The following is a 14,344-nucleotide window of genomic DNA, read 5'->3' on the forward strand; positions in this document are numbered from 1 at the left end:
TCTAATGCTTTTACATATTTTCGTTTATTTCCATTTTAAATGGATGCATTCAAAGTACGAATTTATTAGGAAAATACACTTATATACGTAAATATGTAAGTAAATAAAAGTTAACATTAATAAATAAATTAATAATAATCAATATGTGAAACAAAACCAATGAAGTGCTCAAGTCAACTTCTTGAATTCAGTTTGTTAATCAAATGATCTAAAACGAAGCAGTCCCCAGCTATGACTGCCTTTAAGAATACGTACATACATATATAAATATGTATGATGTATGTACATATGTATATGTGAATATATACATGAGTAAAGGCTAATTCTTGAACAGCTTTTAATGTAGACATCGAAAAGTCGTGCGTGTCGATTAATCATCGCAGACAGCGTCTGGCGTGTTAACTGATATCGTGTGTGCATCGTGTTTGGAGTCATGTGCCGTGTCGTGTCATGTGGCAATAATCGGCGAGGATGGGTGCCATCTCTAGCGCGAGCGCAATCAGGCGATACAATGTTATTGACACCTAGCGGACAAGGTTTCGATTTCAGGCCCAGGCCAGTGTGCTGTTATGATCCTTTTGTCCTGTGCGCCGACTGCCAGCATCAGGTACACTTGATTGGCACTTTGGCTGAGTGCGTCTGATTGGCACACAGCGCCACGCTCAGCTTCACACTCAGCTCTCCGCTCGAGTGGAAAGTGTCGCTGCGTAGGTGAGAGCAGATGTGCAGCACACACACACACACACATACAGAAATCGCACCCACAAGCTTTGTAGCTTTAAATGGTAATTCGTGCTGAGCTATTGTCTTCAATGTGAAGCGCCATTTCATTAAGCTAAAAATCTAAAGTTATGTCTATATATACACACGTATATATATGCATATATATGTATGTATATATCGCGTGCCTACTCTTTGAATAATTTTGATGCATAAATCAGCTTGAAAATCAAGTGACCATCATTTTATCATCTGCGGGTCTTGAATATGTTTCGTTTTCTATATACCCTGCATTCGCTGAAAATTTGAAAAGGAGGGTATGCTGATTTTGCGTAAGCAAATGTGACACTCTGAAGACAAAACCCATAGCATATCCCATTTGAGAAAGTCTATCATAAATTTACTCATTAATAATATTAAACCAATTTAAAGTAGGAAAAATAATCAATTTATCATATTTTAGACAGCAGCTGCTTTAATGGTTATTTAATGATTGTGCTTTTACCACGTACTAATTTCTTGAATAGACATATCTCGACAGAGATTCCAGGATCTGCACATCTTTAAATTCAAAATATTTTATAGGCATAAGGCCTATTTCAAGCTGTAATCAGAATCGCGCGTCTGTCTTCCTATCCGGTCGACTCATCCGATCAGCTCAACACTTCAGATTTGTATGTTAGATCCTGTCCAGCTCTGGGTCGTGCATGATATTTGGAATACGAATGGATTATAGTTTTTATTTCCATACTCCATTTAAACTATCTGATCTTACGTAATTAGATATAGTCTATTACGTAGTATGTTCCGACCCGGCATTGAATCGCTGTTACCAATTCGATTTGGATTTCAGATATTCCGGTCTGTCCGCCACGGAAATTGATCAATTACCGAGCACTTTGGCGTGCCGACCAGTTTTTCCCGTCTAGTTTGGCCAACGTTCAATTTGCATATATAAAAATATAAAAACAAAGCGCAGCTCTAGTTTTCTTATTTTATTTGGGTTTTTTCGGGCACACTTTTCAGCTAGTGTGACTTTATGTGTGTGTTTTTTTCTTTTTGTCGAATATTTTAATTTTCTTGGAGCTACAATCTACAATTTGGAGGCTTAATCTCGTCGTCGCATGAAAAATGGGCGAAACGCCTTTAGTGTCAATTTTATGTTATCGTTTGATTTATAATAATGCTGATAGACGTCGATGTTTTAATTGATTGCGCTGGAGGAGAAAGAGAGCAAAACGTGTCTGCTGGCATTGTCTCTTCCTCTCTGTCCCTCAAAGTTTGGCAACTTCAAGTTTGGAAATTTTAAATATCGTTGAGTTTTTACTTTTCTAATGAATCTAAGCCTTCTTGTAGTAGAGCGAATTAAACAAGTTTATCTTTAAATTTAATAATAACTTTATTTTTCACATAATATTGAATGCTCTTTGGATCTTGAGATTTGACTAGAGCTAGAGGACTTTTAAGAGAGAGCGGCGTCTAATCTATTATCGTAATACTGGTATTGGTATTTAAAGATTTGATTATTCTGGTTTCATATTAAGAAAAGTCTGAAGTACGTTTGGATATTATTATATTATAAGAAGTCGACTTAAATTTTGTGATGAATCCAGAGTGTTTGTTTCTCTTCTCTCCTATATACCACTTAAGATTTGATAATATTGTTTCTCTTATTTATTTTATGGGACTTTAAGTTCATGCCATGCTGCATTGTTGCAAGCAAATCAAAATTCCAACACCTTTGGCTTATATCGATGCCCACATGGTGCCTGGGAGCGTATTGAGCGTTATACATGCGCTCAATATGATTCATGGGCAATGCAAAACATAATGCCATAAAAACGCCAGATTCACAAAGAGGAAAACCCGAAGCTGGCCAGGACAGAGACTCTGATGCGAAATGGGGTCCATTAAGGTAGCGCATAAATAAGTTGGCAGCATGCGCTGGGGCCCATTTCATTGCCCTGGCTAATAATGACAGCCGTATAAAGTTATAGGTAGCAATGCGGAGGGAGCCATTGTATGTCGCGTGATAACTTCATTTTCATAGCTCGGAACGGATGCCCAGATACGCGGAACAGGCACAGCAGGATGTCTCCTCCCTCCTCATTCCTGAGAGTGGGCTGAGTTGGCGGCCTACACCAGAGGTCGACGCTGTCAGCATATATCAAACTAAGCCTGATTAACTATCGAGCATTGGTCATATATGGATTTTGAATATGCTTACGCAAATGTGTGCCAAAACAAAAACAACAACAACAACAAAAACAGAAGAACAAAAATTTTATGAAAATAATCTGGATAGAGGAATTGGAATTCCTTAGAAACCTGTAGCTGATGCTCCAATGCGATAGCGAAAATTTATGACTTCATTAAGGTAACAAGCTAATATGTTTTAAGCATCTCTCAACTGAAACCAAAACAGAAACAGAAACTGAAACTGGATTCGGTTTGGGTCAGGCGAATCGTTTAAGGAGTCGCCAGTTGCAGTTGTTGACCCATTTCAAATGGATTACCCACATAGCTACATGCATAAATAGTTTGGCCACTAAACGCCTCACCTCGACGCTGTGGCAAAAAGATTTATGGCACGTCTTCCTCCATTCAGCTCGGTCCCTCCCCCCGTCCGTACGTCTGTCCGGCCCAATACAAGCCGCAGTCAAAGCAAATGACTTCGCAGTGTGTTCTGGCGAGGTTTTAACTTTTTACGATCGGCTTTGCCGTTAAAGGAACTCTTAGCCACGTTCAGCCAGCCAAGGAATCCCCTCAGCACTTCGTGAAAGTTGTTAACTTGTTGCGCCCTAATAAAACTACAATTACATGTAAATATGAGCATCCAGTGAAGCTAATGGGATCTCACAGCCAGGAATGTCCAATCATCCAGCACTTAAAAGCGATTCGCCAAGGATTCATGGAACTCGTGCAGCTCACATGAATGCCACATAAAATTCAGGTACTAAGCAGCTGTCTAACTGATCTAACTGTGTGACCTAAGAAAATATGTATTAGCCAATATATTTCACGGGGAAGTCAAATCATTTTTGAAACAAACATAAAATGAAATTTTAAGACAATATATTTAGTCTATATTTAGTATCTAAAAATTAATCATTTGAACTTCTCGGTTCTCACCGCACTTCATAAAGCAGCGGAGCTATAAAGCTTTAGGATTATAGTTTAGATATATGGAAATGCAAAATCAAATTGCTTCAAGCACAAATCCAAATAAATGAAATCATAATTTCGGAGCATTAAAAATAGCTCGTTCCCCTTTCTGGCCGGCCCTAACACAGCGTATACTAAATCATTCGGACACAACAGGAGTCTCAAGCGCGCTCAGTTGTTGTTGTTGATAAAAATATATATAACAAAAAAAGTGAGAAAAAAATTGGTATAGCAACTTAAAGCTGTCAACTTAGCGTTGATTAACGAGCTTATAGCATGTTTATTTTGCGATCTTTTTTGGGCACATAATTCTCAATGTATGTTTCTTATTTGTTTTTATTTTTAAGTTCGCATTAGGCTGTTACACACTGGCCAAGTACCACTGACAAGTCTTTTTACGATCGCTGCCTTAACGCCTAGGCCACAGACGCTGGACGCTGGTAAAGTCCGCAAAAGCCACACGGCTATGCTTTCAATAGCCGCTGGCTCTTTGTGCGCATTTAGCGATTCTTATGATATTTTTCAGTTAAATCTCACGACTTAACTTCACTTAAGGGCTGTGCTGTGAATTGATAAGAATTTGCTTGGGAAAAAATTATTTCTTGTTTCATCGCCTTGGTGAGCTGTTTCGAAACGTGCCTATGACGCGCCAACACAGCAGCGACCTCTAGCGGTTAAACTGTGTTACAAGGAGAACAGCTGATTATGCTTATGGACTGTAAGCATTTATGTGAATTTTATTTACATATGTATATACATACTTATCGAGAAACGGGTATCATATACACAGATGTTCAGTAAATTGGTTGAATACATATGCCGTCTAAGTACTTGGCCGTTTAGTCATATAGATTATGGAATATTAATTTAGCATATTAATTTATTATGGTATATTAACTTATTAATATTTGGCGGGCACCTTCAAATAACATGAATACACATATATATATCGTTATCGACTCGCCTCCACAACATACCACACAATCTTTTATTTATCTTATCGGCATTAAAACGCGACGCACTTTGCTTAAATTTAATAATTTCAATTCTCTTATTAAAATGGCTGTGTTACCCCCTGATCCTGTGTTCAGTTTGCGTTCCCCGGAAATGGGCGCCGTGAACTCCTTATGCTTCCACGAAAGCGAACGCCTGCTGGCAGGCACTTTCAAAGGCAAAGTGTTTCTCTGGGATCTACAGGTGAGCGACAACAGAACAGGGCAATGACAAAAATAACGAATTACATGACAAATGCTTAGACAAATCGTTCGGCACTGAACTTCGAGGTGGGCACCGAGCCAATTACGAGTCTGCATCATACCAAAGAGCACCTGATCACACAAGAGAAGGGCGGCACGATTACTACGTTCTCCATCAGCAACAGCAGCTACGTCAAGGAGCGCAGCATACCGGGCAATCATTTGGGGTATTGTCGCACAGCGCTGCACATAAATGCCAACAACACCAATGAACAGTTACTATTCTATCCGTGCGAGGAGGCGGCCATTGGAGTGCTGCACGTAACGGATCCGGCGGCGCCAACACAAATGCTCATAGCGGATGATCCGCAATTGCCCAAGCTGGGCAGCGTCACCTGCTTCAAGCCCTTCGAGTGCGCGTCCCAATTGTTTCTGCTCGCCGGGTACGAGTCTGGGCACTTTCTCACCTGGGATCTGAGCAGCGGCGTCATGATTGATGTCACTGAACTCGCGCCGGAGGCTCTAACTGTCGACTATGATCACATCACAAATCGAGGCATAGTTGGAAGCGCTGGTAAGCAAGCAATGTGAGATGTTATTAAGGCACTTAAAATAATATCAAATTCCCTTACCACAGCCGATAAATTGACAACATTTAGCTATCAGAGGCAATCCATGCAGCTACAGCGCGGATCCGAGCTGTGCATCAAGAATCCTGGCGTTAATTGCGTACGCATTCGCTCCGATCAAAAGGTCTTCTCTAGCGCCGGCTGGGACGGACGCATACGCATCTTTTCGTGGAAGAGCCTGCGACCGCTAGCCGTGCTGACGCAGCACAAGCAAGGCGGCGTCATGGACCTCGCCTACTCCCCGCAGCCGGTGTCCATGTGGAATGCACCCATCATGGCCGCCGCCGGCAGAGACGCGCAAATCTCACTCTGGGACTTGTATAACTAGATCTTCACACGAATCTGTCCTAGCGTGTTGGCGTGTTTCAACTCTTTTTCTGCCAAGCAGCTCTTCCTCTGGCAGCGACTGACAATTCCTGGACAACTCTATAAATTAGTTATTATTTAAATAATTATATACATATATATATATAGTTATATGTATGTATATACCCACAAATAGACATTTTTCATATACATCTATAGAATTGTTGAATTAATCCCTAGACTCGATTCACATGAGATTTATATTATTTGAATTTGAAGAAAGAATAAATTATTTAATTAGCAAAATAACTCTTTCAGTTTCAAAATACATATACTAACAACATAATATACATAATATACTTGCGAAGCCATACATCACTTAACTTGAGATATTTTCAATTCGCATTGTCATTTCATGGAAAGGATGTGTACTTACTCAGCATCTTGAATATGAATTATTGCAAGGGCCAATACAGAGTGGACTTTTCATTATTTCATTTAATTTGTTCACATTTAATAGTGTCGTTAGTTAGTAGAAATGTTTGTTTAAAAAAATGTTCTTTAGCAGCCCAGCGAGAGGTGTAGAAAAATACATTTATGTGTATGCATATACAATATATATATTATATATATAGACAGTTAGTTAGGAGAAGCAGGAGGAGGAGCTACTGGCTCAGCTCGTGTAGTATGTGGGATAGAACGCCACTAGCCTCCACATTACTGAAGGCCACATTGGCCAGATGGGGCTCGTAGCGCTTCAGGCTCCGCTTGGCCGTCACTGAGTAATTGACCAGATTCCGCAGGATCAGCGCAGCCGTAAGCCGTATGCTCTTCGTGACTGGGCCCTCGTTCTCGTCCATCAGTTCCTTCGAGTTGAGAAAGTCAGCCGAGTGCCGCTTGATCGCCTGCAGAGCAGAGGTTCCCACAGCAGTGGCTGCAGTAGCTGGAGCACCCGCTGACGCCGCTGCCGGCGCGTTGGCACTGCCCACATTGCGCACTATGGTGACCGTTGGCTGGGCGGGCGACACATTGTGGATGCCCGTGGCCAGGCGTCGCTGCACACTGGCTCGCAAGTCGTCCAGCGCCAAGTGACGATCGACGAGGTGCGTCATCAGCGAGTAGCGCTTGCGCGCTATGTTGTCGCACAGACTGGGGCCACTGCCCCACTGGCAATAGATCTCGGCGCCCGGGTCCAAGTGGTCCGGACAGTGCACATTGCAGACGTGATGCTGCAGCTCGTTGAGCGATTTGAACTTGCGACGTGGACAGTTGCGCCAATCGCAAATGAACAGCCAATTCACATCCACGGGCACAGCGCTCACAGCACTCACAGCATTCACAGCTGGAGCGGCGGAGGGATTAGCATGGGTCACAGCACTCGTGGTCGCTGCAGTTGCTGTGGCAACAACTGTTCCCGCTGCTGCTGATGGCATCTGACTGGCAACTGTTGCAGCCGTGACTGCTGGCTGCTCCGCTGGCTTCGACTCAACTATTAATGACGGCTTCTCCAGCTGCGCCTGCTGAGTGGGCTTCAGCACAGGCATTTGCACCGGATGCTGCTGTGCAGGAGCTGCCGCTGGCGTGGGCGGCGGCATTGGCTTCTTGGCAACGGGTATTGCCTGAGCCGGCTTCACCTTGGCCGCATCCGTAAGCTGCAGCGGGAATAGATTTTATTAGCACTGCACATTGTCAATCAGGGTCAATCTCAATCTTACCGCCATGGGCATCGTTATCTTCTGCTGTATGATGGAGGGATGATGCTGCTGCTGCTGCTCCAGCACATTGCGAATGTGCTGCTGTTGCTGCTGCAGTGCAGCGCCCACGACTGAGGTGGCCCCCACCGGTGGTTGGGTGGTTATGATTGTCTGCGAGTTGAGCTGGCTCTGCTGCAGTGGGGCAGCCGTCACGGGCGTCTGGGTGATGAGTGTCGTTTCCTTGATGCCACCCAAGAGCAGCTGCCGCTTCTCCGCGCCGGCTGCGGGACTCGAGATGATGTGCTGCTGTATGATGGACTGATGCTGCTGCAGCTGAGGTATTGGTGCCGCCTTGCTGGCTACTATGCCGGTCCGATGAAGCTGCGCGGCCTGCGCCGGCTGCGGCTGATGCAGCTTTATGGTGGCAGGAATCTGATTCAGCTGTGAGAGCAGCGAGGGCGACATCTGGCCCGCTCCCAATGCGGCGGACACTGCACGCTGCGGATTTATAAAGATTTGCTGCTGCTGCTGCTGCTGCTGTTGCTGCTGGACCTGGGCAGCAGGACGCACCGCCGCCGCTGGCGCCGTGGTGGTCGTCACCAGCACCTGCTGCCCCTGCGCTGTCGTCATGATGACCTTCTGTGTGCCGGGCGCATTGCTAGCACTCACGCCCGGCGGCTGCTGCAAAATGATGATCGTCTTCGTCTGCTGCTGCGGCGTCTGCGTAACCAGGAGAGTGGGTGCCCCGGGTGCACTGGGCGAGGGTGCCACCGGCGCCGACTGCTGGGCCACCAAATAGGTCTGACCCTGCTGATTGGTGGCCAGAACGTACTGCGTCTGCGTCGGCTGCTGCTGCTGCTGCTCCGTCTTCTGCTGCAGTATGACCGGTACCGTCTGCAGGCCCTGGTCCGTCTTGATGGTTGCTGTCGTAGCCAACTTCAGCTGCGGCGGCGGCGCCGGCGCGTTGCCAGCGGGAAAGATGAGCTGCCGCTGGGTCGGGTGCACCTTGGAGATTAGCTGCAATTGTTGCTGCTGCTGATGCTGCTGTTGCTGCTGTTGCTGCTGCTGCTGTTGTTGTTGTAGTTGTTGCTGTGGCGCGGGCTGTTGCTCTTGACTGGAAGCAGCCAGCGGCGGCACATCATCCAGATCCTCATCCTCCAGTATAGAGGCAGCCAAGTCCGCATAGAGATTAGCCGCATTCTTGGAGGGCGTCACCTGAGGGTCATCCTTCCCAGCGGGCGCGTTGCTGCCATCCAAGGCCAGCCGTTTGTTCTGCTCCTCATCGATGGTGAGCTTCCGCTTGGACTGTATAATTACTGTGCGTCCTTGCGCGTCCTTTGTCAGCACGTTGGAGCCACTGAGAGGGGCAAGCGGCGGGGGCGCCGAGTCCGTCATTGGCTTCTTCTCCATGGGCAGCTGCGGATGCAGCGGCTTTATGGTGGTTTGGCCCACCTTCACGGGGGTGTGCTGCATCAGCGGATTATTGACGAATGCGCTGATTGCCGTGGAGGTCACTTTGATGGGCTGCCCGGCCGGCGAGCCAGTTGAGGATGCGGTGGTGGCCACCAGAGCGGGCGGCTGCGCCTGCGCCTTTTGCTTCAGCTGTCGCTCGTTGACTTTGTTCGCCAGCAGACTCTTAATCACCGAGGAGCTGGGTGTGGGCGAGGCAACGACATCCTCGCCCGACTCGCCGCTTGATGGGTCTGACTTGGGCGCCACAGTTGCGTCCTTCTTCGCAGCTATGGCGACAGGTATTGGTGTAACTTTCTGCTGCTGCTGTTGTTGCGGATGCTGCTGCTGCTGGTGCTGCTGGTGCTGCATGGGCAAGGGCTGTGCACGCATCCTTATGCCAACATAGTGTGTGCCGGGGAGTTCTGTTCCGTCCATCTGTCGCACGATGGCGGGTCCGACGGTTGCATTGAAGATGAGGCGCACGAGACGCGGAAACTGCACCCGGTTGACCACCGAATGCTTGCCCGCCTTCTGACAGTGCGACAGGTAAATGGTGTACAGCTCCTGTTGCTCCACGCGATAATCGTGCCCGTTGCCGGCCCGCTCGTAAGTGGCGCCTAGCCAGGCCAGCGCATAGGTCTCGTCTTCGTGGGTAAAGCTCTGCGGCGCAGATGGCGCAGCGGGCAGCGCTATTGTAGTGGCTGCAGTGGGTACTGGCGCAGGTGGAGCCGGTGCTTGTAGGGTGGGTGGTGGCGGAAGCTGCACCTGAGGCAGGCTGGGCACTGGCAGCTGCACTTGGGGCAGGCTGGGCATGGGCAGGGGCATAGGCGCAGGTATGGCAACAGGGGCAGCTACAGTTGCAGGAGCAGGAGCAGGAGAAGGAGCTGACGCAGGCGCAGGCGCTGTCACAGGCAGCGAAACTGTCTCCGGCGGTGGGGGCAGCACCTGCACCTGTGTGGGTGCCGGCGGAGGCAGCGATGGAATCGCCGCTGGCGGCTGCGGTTGCGGCTGCTTGACCGTCATCAGCGGCGTCATCTGAGAGCTGGGCATGTTTTGCGACATTGTGGACAATATGTTGCCCGGCACCACCTCAACCACCCGCATCAATATGCAGCCCGCAGCGCCGTACGACTGCGCCTCTACAGTTAGGAGAGCTACCAACTGATCCAGCAGCCCACGCACCTGCATTAGCATGGAGCATGGACGTGCGCCCAACGTGCTCAGCGCGTAAATCGCCTCCAGGGTGAAGATGAGCAGCATTACATCCGTCAGCGACAGCAATAGCATCACACGATGGTAAAAGTCCAGTCCGAGACAACGATTTATGTGTTGTGCATTGCCCTCGCGTCCGCACAGCTTGTAGAGGATCTCCAGACAGCTGATTATCACGGCACGGTCATTCGACTCGACGCCCTCGCACAGCGTGGCCAGCAAATTCCTCGACAACTCGTCTGTGGCGGGATCGAGTAACTCGAACTGCTGCGCCAGATTCCCAGCCGTCTCCAAGGCCTGAATGTGAATGTTGCCTGAAAAGACACGCAGAGGATGGGTTAGAGCATGGCTATTAGATGGCGACTACGTGTCTATCTTATACACTTACTCCACCGCACATTGGCGCCCATGACCAGATATCTCCAGAGCGTGCGATTGGACGCAAGCAACGTGACGTTCTCCTGATGGAAGCTCAAGCTCCTTAACAGTTGCACAATTTGTAGCACGCGCTGGCCAATGCGTTCGTCTGTGCCGTGGCTGCGGCGCAGATTCAGAAAGTCCAGCTCGAAGTCGAGCTCATCGGACTGGAACAGAGAGTCGTCGAAGGGATCGCTGTCCTTGCTGATCAGACCGTTGTCCCGCCAGGCCTGCTCATCCGTATAGAGGTCCAGTATTTGAGGCTTGTCGTACAGCAAATCCCGCCAGAAATTAAGCTTAGAATGCTTCCGCACCAGCGTGCCCCTATTGTTGTGGCCGTGCTGGAAGAGCTGACGCATGCTGTAGTCCGCATAAACACCCAGGTGAGCGAGCAGGACGTCCAGAAGCTTGGGGCACTCGGTCAGCTGCAGAGTGGAACGCGGCTCGTTGGCCATCAGAGTGCACACGTTGATGGCAAAGTCCTGTTCGTTGGGCAGCGGCGATATGAGCGACAACAGCAGCTTCTCGTAGCTGCTGTGCTTATGCAGCTGTGTGGACATTTTGTACTGGCGACGGCGATCCGCATTCACCATGTGCTGGCGCTGGTTGTACGCCATGGGCACGGCCGTAAGCGTGGAGTGGCCCATGCCAAAGATGCTTCCCAGGCCACCTCCTGTCAAGCTGCCGCCTGCACCTCCAATGGCCCCTCCGGCCAAGTTGCGAGAGCGCACTCGACTGGCGCTGGTGCCCAGTTCCACACACTCGATGGCCGCCTCCAAGGCTTCCAGCTTGTCCGGATCTTCGCCCAGAAAGTTGAGGCGCTCGTATTTGTCCAGATAGCGACGATAGATATGCTTGATGCCAGCGGTGCCGTTCACGCAACGATCCCGCAGCGTATCCAGCGCGCTGTACACCTCGTCCCATTCGTCGCGCATGTTGACCTTATTGAAGCCACCGCGTTCCGTGACCTCCTGATATAGTCGATACAAATCCACATGTTGGCCACTGATCTTGGCCGCCTGCGTCAGTGGGGTGCTGTGGGAAATCAGAAAATCAGTAAATGAGTAGCTAAAAACCTAGCACTAGCATGCCAGACAGTCGCTTACCCGCGCCGCTCATGGAACTGATGCAAATCACGCCAGAATTCGTCCGGAGCACTCAGCTGCTGTTCTTCAGCTCCAGGTGCTTCTCCAGCTTGTGACTTTTCGGGCGTTCCAAAATTTAATTGCTGTTGTGCTTGTAGCTGTTGTTGCTGTATATTTCTCGCGCGCAAAGGGGTTCCCGCAGCGCCAAGTTTTGCCGGCGTCGACTCATTTTGCTGCGTGTTGTTGTTGGCAGCAGCAGGCGATGCTGCTGGCAGAGACTGCAGCAGCACGCGTACGCTGTCAATGGACGTCATACTTTGGGTATTTAGATCGAAAGGCAACACGAGTCGTACATTCTATAAACTAATACTGAGCGCACTCTCACTTATATTAGTTACAAAACTATAAAAACTCAACAATAAATACAACTAGAACGCGAAGACGACGCGCTTTTAGATGCAGGGTTGCAATTAGAATCTAGCAAATGCTGTGTGGAAACGAAACGATATATCGTGACACACTGCAGTCAAATGACAATCGAACAGGTAATCGATATATTGTCCAGCTCCACTTATTGGCGGAAGAGTATAAAATTTTTTAAAAATATCATTATTTCATATATGTATTAGTATTCAATTTGATAACCCGAATACTTAAATATTACTTATATATTATAGTATTAGTTAAGCGAAAGAATAATCATTATTATTACTATTAAAGCAAACGTATCGACATATCGACAATTTAATAAATTGTAATCTTATTTTTTATTCTATCGTGAGCAAACCTAATTTAATTACAATTAACTAGTAACATTCAAAATACTCACACGTTTTTCTTTATTATTTTTATTTTTCGTGAGCAGAATAATAAAATATTTAAAATAATATAATATTTATATATTTTTATTATTTTTTGGTGATTGGTCTAATCAACATTTGCACTGATTTGAGAGTAATGCTTTTTTGCCAACTCCACCACCAGATGCCATCCCATTTGTCCTCCTCATATTTCAAGTATCTTCCGTTTAAATTTCTATGTTTAAATTTGGTAAATTAAATACAATTTGTGCTTTAATTAAATTTATTCTAAATTATTTATATTTTATACTTACGCTCTTGAGCATTGATTGTACCACCATCCTCCATTTCGCTCTATTGCACAGTTGTCAAAGCTCCGATTGTCGTTATCCCGGTCAAATGTGGTGAATTTCATACCTCTTTCGAATTGGAGGGAATCACCGGCATCTCCCGAGAATCTTCCCAAAACCTTCAGCTGGTAAGCATCCTTTTCACTGCCTATACTGAAATTATTGTAGCGGGCAAAGCGGATAGTATCATTGAAATTTTCCAGATGAATGTACAGCTCATGTGGCCTGGAATTTGTCATTCTATAGATTTTCTCCAAACCGATGAACAAGTTGCCATCGAGATCACCAAATCCATCTCTATATTCTTGCCAGCTTCGATTAAAGTCCACGGCATTATCGACGCGTCTCTGAATCACTATCCAGCCAGGACCTGCAATACGTCCGTCGCAAGGTACCGGAAACGGCTCAATTCCTGGAACTTTGATTTCCCATATATCTGAGGAGTTTCCAATGTTTATGCAACTTGATTCGTAAACTTTCGCTTGGATCTCTCGCTTGGAGTCCATTATCATAAGTGCCGCTGGACTCGAAGAAAGATTCGTCTTGCAAGTCTCCAGCATTAAGCTGTTGATCTGTAAAGTTGACTCTAAGGACTTTATTCGTTCATCCTTCATCTCTATTGCCCGCCTGTAAGCTTCCAGTTGCTTTAACAATTCCACAAGGTGTTTGCTTTCCCTGTCCGTTTGGGCTAGCAGATTTTCCACTTTATTCCTAATTGAGTAGACTTCATCGTAGAGCTTTCCTTTGCTCTTGCACTGTTCGTCCTTATCTATGATTGTTCTTTCATATGTTTTTTCCTTCAATTTCAAAACCGCCAACTGACTCTGCATAGCCGCTATTTGCGAATTCTTTTTGTCACACGCTTCCAATTTCTGTTGCATTGTCACGCTGTTCCATAGGAAAACCTTTAAGCAATACTGCGCGCACTGGTTTTCTTGATTAGGCTATGTTACAAATGGAACGATTTAGCTATAGATTCACTAAATACGATCAAATTACCTACCTCTTCATTTAAAGTGTCGTCGGAAAGGGAAATAGATACAATTATAACTAATATTAGGAGCACATATAAATGCTTATATGAATGCATAGCGCTATCAGGCGTTGCTTTCAGCAACATAAATTATAAACTAATTGCATGGCTCTAAATCATTTATATATACGCGAAATTCTAAGCTGCTGATAAGAATGTCGCATGGGCAATCGCTTCTAGGTCAAGTGCTATTTGTACACTATCAAATTATTACAATAGGTATATTATAGCCATAATGAAAAGTGAAATAAAAAAAATAGGAACAAACTCTATTTTATGAATATA

The 14,344-nt window shown here is 46.5% G+C and overlaps 3 protein-coding genes across 3 annotated transcripts; 1 reads left to right on the forward strand and 2 right to left on the reverse strand.

The window, feature by feature from the left end:
- The first annotated feature begins 4,850 nt into the window (after positions 1–4,850).
- On the forward strand, positions 4,851–6,325 carry LOC6581033 (guanine nucleotide-binding protein subunit beta-like protein 1). Its single transcript, XM_002006786.4, has 3 exons — positions 4,851–5,082; positions 5,142–5,655; positions 5,719–6,325. Exons 1-3 carry the CDS (start codon positions 4,945–4,947, stop codon positions 6,036–6,038), a joined length of 972 nt encoding a protein of 323 aa, XP_002006822.1. The 5' UTR covers positions 4,851–4,944; the 3' UTR covers positions 6,039–6,325.
- Positions 6,326–6,496: 171 nt separating this feature from the next.
- Positions 6,497–12,359, reverse strand: LOC6581034 (AT-rich interactive domain-containing protein 2). The gene is made up of 4 exons (XM_002006787.4): positions 11,898–12,359; positions 10,763–11,826; positions 7,732–10,688; positions 6,497–7,668 (listed from the first exon to the last, which is right to left on the reverse strand). Exons 1-4 carry the CDS (start codon positions 12,188–12,190, stop codon positions 6,682–6,684), a joined length of 5,301 nt encoding a protein of 1,766 aa, XP_002006823.2. The 5' UTR covers positions 12,191–12,359; the 3' UTR covers positions 6,497–6,681.
- A 404-nt stretch (positions 12,360–12,763) lies between these two features.
- LOC6581035 (angiopoietin-related protein 7) lies at positions 12,764–14,263 on the reverse strand. The gene is made up of 3 exons (XM_002006788.4): positions 14,030–14,263; positions 12,991–13,970; positions 12,764–12,911 (listed from the first exon to the last, which is right to left on the reverse strand). Exons 1-3 carry the CDS (start codon positions 14,144–14,146, stop codon positions 12,785–12,787), a joined length of 1,224 nt encoding a protein of 407 aa, XP_002006824.3. The 5' UTR covers positions 14,147–14,263; the 3' UTR covers positions 12,764–12,784.
- Positions 14,264–14,344: the final 81 nt, after the last annotated feature.

The sequence above is a fragment of the Drosophila mojavensis genome, unplaced genomic scaffold, assembly GCF_018153725.1.
Source record: "Drosophila mojavensis isolate 15081-1352.22 unplaced genomic scaffold, ASM1815372v1 contig_81, whole genome shotgun sequence".
Classification (NCBI taxonomy): domain Eukaryota; kingdom Metazoa; phylum Arthropoda; class Insecta; order Diptera; family Drosophilidae; genus Drosophila; species Drosophila mojavensis.

Excerpts from the sequence above, each read along its gene's own strand:
- LOC6581035 (XM_002006788.4), bottom strand. The coding sequence starts at position 14,146 with ATGTTGCTGAAAGCAACGCCTGATAGCGCTATGCATTCATATAAGCAT. Across the intron at positions 13,971-14,029 it reads ACGACACTTTAAATGAAGAG|CCTAATCAAGAAAACCAGTG; the intron begins GTAGGTAATTTG and ends TTTGTAACATAG. Across the intron at positions 12,912-12,990 it reads TACAATCAATGCTCAAGAGC|AAATTTAAACGGAAGATACT; the intron begins GTAAGTATAAAA and ends ATTTAAACATAG.
- LOC6581033 (XM_002006786.4), top strand. The coding sequence starts at position 4,945 with ATGGCTGTGTTACCCCCTGATCCTGTGTTCAGTTTGCGTTCCCCGGAA. Across the intron at positions 5,083-5,141 it reads TGTTTCTCTGGGATCTACAG|ACAAATCGTTCGGCACTGAA; the intron begins GTGAGCGACAAC and ends ACAAATGCTTAG. Across the intron at positions 5,656-5,718 it reads AGGCATAGTTGGAAGCGCTG|CCGATAAATTGACAACATTT; the intron begins GTAAGCAAGCAA and ends CCCTTACCACAG.
- LOC6581034 (XM_002006787.4), bottom strand. The coding sequence starts at position 12,190 with ATGACGTCCATTGACAGCGTACGCGTGCTGCTGCAGTCTCTGCCAGCA. Across the intron at positions 10,689-10,762 it reads GGGCGCCAATGTGCGGTGGA|GCAACATTCACATTCAGGCC; the intron begins GTAAGTGTATAA and ends GTGTCTTTTCAG. Across the intron at positions 7,669-7,731 it reads AGATAACGATGCCCATGGCG|CTTACGGATGCGGCCAAGGT; the intron begins GTAAGATTGAGA and ends TTCCCGCTGCAG.